At 54.5% G+C, this 3,808-nt stretch overlaps 1 protein-coding gene across 1 annotated transcript in view; it reads left to right on the forward strand.

Moving 5' to 3' along the window:
* The window catches only part of EIF4EBP1 (eukaryotic translation initiation factor 4E binding protein 1), a 13,202-nt gene that overhangs the window by 8,447 nt on the left and 947 nt on the right, over nucleotides 1-3,808 (forward strand). The window contains exon 2 of the mRNA XM_009993255.1: nucleotides 3,203-3,427. Within this exon, the coding sequence (XP_009991557.1) occupies nucleotides 3,203-3,427 (225 nt within the window). The remainder of the gene's footprint in view (nucleotides 1-3,202; nucleotides 3,428-3,808) is intronic.

A 3,808-nucleotide genomic window follows, 5' to 3' on the forward strand; every position in this document is an offset into this window, starting at 1 on the left:
GAATGATGAAACTGGGCTTGAAGTGCAGCCAAAAGAACAAGCCGAGCGGGGAGGGTGTTCTGCTCGTCCCCCCAGCCCTGCCGGCTTCTTCACGACGTCTCAGGGGTTAAAATTCAGCGGGAAGGGGGAAGCTGGTTCTGCTGACTCACTTGTTTTTTTGTGTTGGTGCAGAAAAGCCTGGGTGGGGAGCTGGAGTTCTGGTGTTGTTTTTGCCATATGTTCCCTCTTCTCTGAAAGCGGCGAAGAACTGAAGTGCTTCATTAACACTTGCAGTGATTAAGCCTTGGGAAAGCAGGAGAATGGGAGTGACTTTCTCAGCAATATCCGTGTGCCCTGAGCAGCAGAGCAGGGGTGCACAATGAGCACTGTGCAGCCTGATGAGCTTTCCAGGATGATCCTGTGTCTGCCAGGGAGTTAATGGGTGTAGAGAAGCACGAAGGATGTTTGTTGTTGGGGTGTGCACACCTGGCAGCACCCTCAGTGCTGCTGTGACCCTGTGCTGCTCCCCACTGTCCCCAGCCTGGTTGGGGACAGCCTGTGCTGCCACAGCCCAGCTGCCAGCCCTGGCTCCTCACCTCCAGGTGCTGGATCCGGGTGATAAAGGGGGAGGAATGGCTTAAAATTCCTGCAGGACTCAGAGGGGAGTGTTAACCCTGGGCTGTTGGCCTGTGCTTGTGGGCACCATTGCAAAGAATTCCCTTTCCTCTGGAGTCTGGAGGAGTTCTCATGCAAACAGTTACTCCTCTGTATGGTGAGCCCTGAGGGCTGCAGAGATAAATAATGGTGTGTTTCAGGAGTGCTTATTTTAGGTCCTTTTGTTCAAAGTGTTCCACATTTGTAGCCCCCTGAAGAAAGGCTGAGATTTCCTGCAGAACAGCAGGTGAAAGCTGAAGAATCAGGAGAAAGGAGCAAATCACGTTTGTCACGGAAAACCTCTGACTCATTTTGGAGAGGAATTGGGACTGTAATTCCTGAAGTGTCCCCCCCACCCTTGGCTGTGGGCAGCCCTGGGGATGTGAGTGATGGGAAAAGGGCTGAATGCCAGAGCTGGGAGCCCAGGGCAGGCACTTCTGGCTCAGACTTCTTGTTGACACCTTTGCTCTGCTCTGGCTCTGCTGCTCGTGGGCACAGACATGAGGGGTTCCTCCTGGGATTTCTCACAGCTCACCCTGCTGAGGGGAGGGTCTTTGGCAGGTCACTTTGGGGTCTCCAGAAGTGAAGTGAAATCCTAGAATGGAGTTTGGATAAAAGGGCCTGTGGGAGGAGGGCACAGTCAGGTCTTAGGGTGCTCTAAGCTCTGCCCACCATGGGGCTGACCACATGTGTTCTGGGCTTTGTTTGGTGCCAGCAGCCTGAGAGAAGGGCTGGATTTTCCTTTTCCAGCTGCTCTCACAGGGCTCTGGGCTCTGTGATCCCCTCAGGAAGGGGTGGCAGGATGCAGTGCCCTGTTCCCTGCCAGCACAGGCAGTACCTGTTTGCCTTGCAGCAGGGGCAAAAGCAAACAGTGCCAAGGAGCTGGGAGGAGCCTGTGGAGCTGCTGTGACCTCTTCAGCACAGGCTGTTCCCAGCACTCCCTTTGTGCCTGTCCTGGCTCCTGGCCTGCTCACCAAGGGCACGTGTCTTCAGGTGAAGCAGCAGGTTTTGGGGAGCCCTGCCAGCTCCCCTGAGCTGAGGAGCACACAGAGCTGCTGGTGCTGACACAGGGACCTGCCCTGGTGTCACTGGCTCTTCCAGTGGGCTTGGGATGGCTCTTGGAGCAGCTCGTGGTGCCTCCACTGGGAAGCAGGAGGGGAACAAGGTGTGGTACTGGATGCTGCTTCATCCTGAGGAAAATGAACAAACTGAGGCAAATTCCCATCTGGACTTTCCAAGCTGCTAAGTGAGGGGCTGGGGTGGTGAAGCTGTGGTGGAACCAGGGCATTGGGGCACAGAGCAGCTCCCACGGGGTGTAGTCTTTCCTTCTTGAAACAGGAGGAGACCTGCTGTGGGCTCAGCTGGTTGTAAGGAGCCATTTATGGCCTGGGGCTGAGTCCTGCTCCAGGCATGTGACTGCCAGAGGAGCTGGAACAGGCCTGGAAGCTCTTGCCTGCCCCAGCTGTGCTCCCAGTACTTGGTACAGGAGCTGCACTTCCAGGAAGGCACATCCTTGCCTCTGAAGCTCTCAGGAATTTAACACTTTAACTATCAGACTAGTTGCCTGCTTGCTGCAGTCCAGCTGCCAGAGCACAGCTCTGGATTGGGTCAGATCTCCCCTCTGATCCAGTGAAACAGCTCAAATTCAAAATACTGTAGTGAAAAGGTTCCCAGTGCTTTGGGAACTCGTTAGCAGAAACATGAAGCATGATATCCAGCTCCACAGGTTTATAGCCATGCTTTCAAACTGAATCTCATGTTCCAGGACAGATGTCAACAGGAGCCTGTTCCCTGCCTGCAGTTTTATTTAACACTTTTCAGGGAGTGCACAAGGAGAAGTTTCCTTTCCCAGGAGCAGAGCAGAGAGGGTTTGATCCAGGAGGAGGTTTGTCTCCTCTTGGGTAAAGAACAAACTGTTCCTCAGTGTTTCTGGGTTACGTATGCAGCCAGTTGGAGGGATCCCTTTGCTGTCTGTGGCTTTTGAGCTTATTCCAACACAATTCCTTTCTAAGCAGCAGGCTGTTCAGTCCAGTGGTATTCCTAGAAATCCATGCCTGGAGAGCTGGTGGTTCCACGTGGGGCAGGGGCCAGGCTGTGCTCTGGTTAACCATTACATCAGCCACCAGCACTGCCCTGTGTTTGAGCCTCCTGGAGGGTGTGTGCCTGTGCCTGCTGCCACAGCAGGTCCCTCTGCAGCAGATCTTGCTGAGTGAGGTTCAGGGGCACAGGGAGGTGCTGCCACATCCTGTTACCTGAGGTGTCTGCATCAGCTCCCAGCCCCAGGCAGCTTGGAAAAGCTTGTTTATCTTTATGTGCAGGCATTAAATTCAATTTACGGTTTCCTCTGGGTGCTCCTGTGACCCTGGGTCAGGTGGAAGGGGCTGGGTGTGCTTGCACACCTGGGGCTGGGGTCTCTGTGCAGCAGGCTGGTGGCTGCAGCTCTGCTGGGGACTGGATGGACCTTTTGTAGGCAAATACAGCGATAAGTGGTGTCTTGTGAGGTAGCACCAAATGAGTCAGTGCTAAACAACAGGAGTGTGTCAGATATGCCTCCTGGTTTGTTACCCAGCTCTGAAGGTCACCCAGCACCAAAACACTAACCCAGTGTCCTTGTCCCCCCCAGGAACCAGGATCATTTACGACCGCAAGTTTCTCATGGAATGCCGCAACTCTCCGGTTGCCAAAACCCCTCCCTCCGACCTCCCGGACATTCCAGGTGTCACCAGCCCACATGTGGAGGAGCTGAAGATTGAGAACAACCATGTCCCAAACTGTGATGAGAAAGTGAGCACAGGTGAGTGTCAGAAAACCCAGCTCCTGGGAACACCAACCTCAGCTGCGCGGGGGCGGGAGACCCCAGGATCCACGGCCAACACCCTGGGAGCCTCTTGCAAAATCCCAGCCTGTTTAGTGTTGTGAGGGAGTTAGGGTCTCGTGGTGAGTGGGTTCTGCTGTGGTCCCCAGTTTTGTCACATTTTTCTATTGGTTAAGTGTAATTTATTATTCATTTAGCATTTGGGAACCTGCGACTGGGTTAATGGTCCCGTGGGGAGGGAGCAGGTGCAGCTGGTGCTGGGTCCTGGGCCCTCCTGCAGCTGCTCTGCATGTCTGAGGGATCAGGTTGCAGCTCAGGGCAGGGTTTGCTGGGGGGTTTCTGGTGCCAGCTGTAAATTCC

This window comes from Chaetura pelagica, unplaced genomic scaffold (assembly GCF_000747805.2).
Source record: "Chaetura pelagica isolate M959 unplaced genomic scaffold, ChaPel_1.0 scaffold302, whole genome shotgun sequence".
NCBI classification, from domain to species: domain Eukaryota; kingdom Metazoa; phylum Chordata; class Aves; order Apodiformes; family Apodidae; genus Chaetura; species Chaetura pelagica.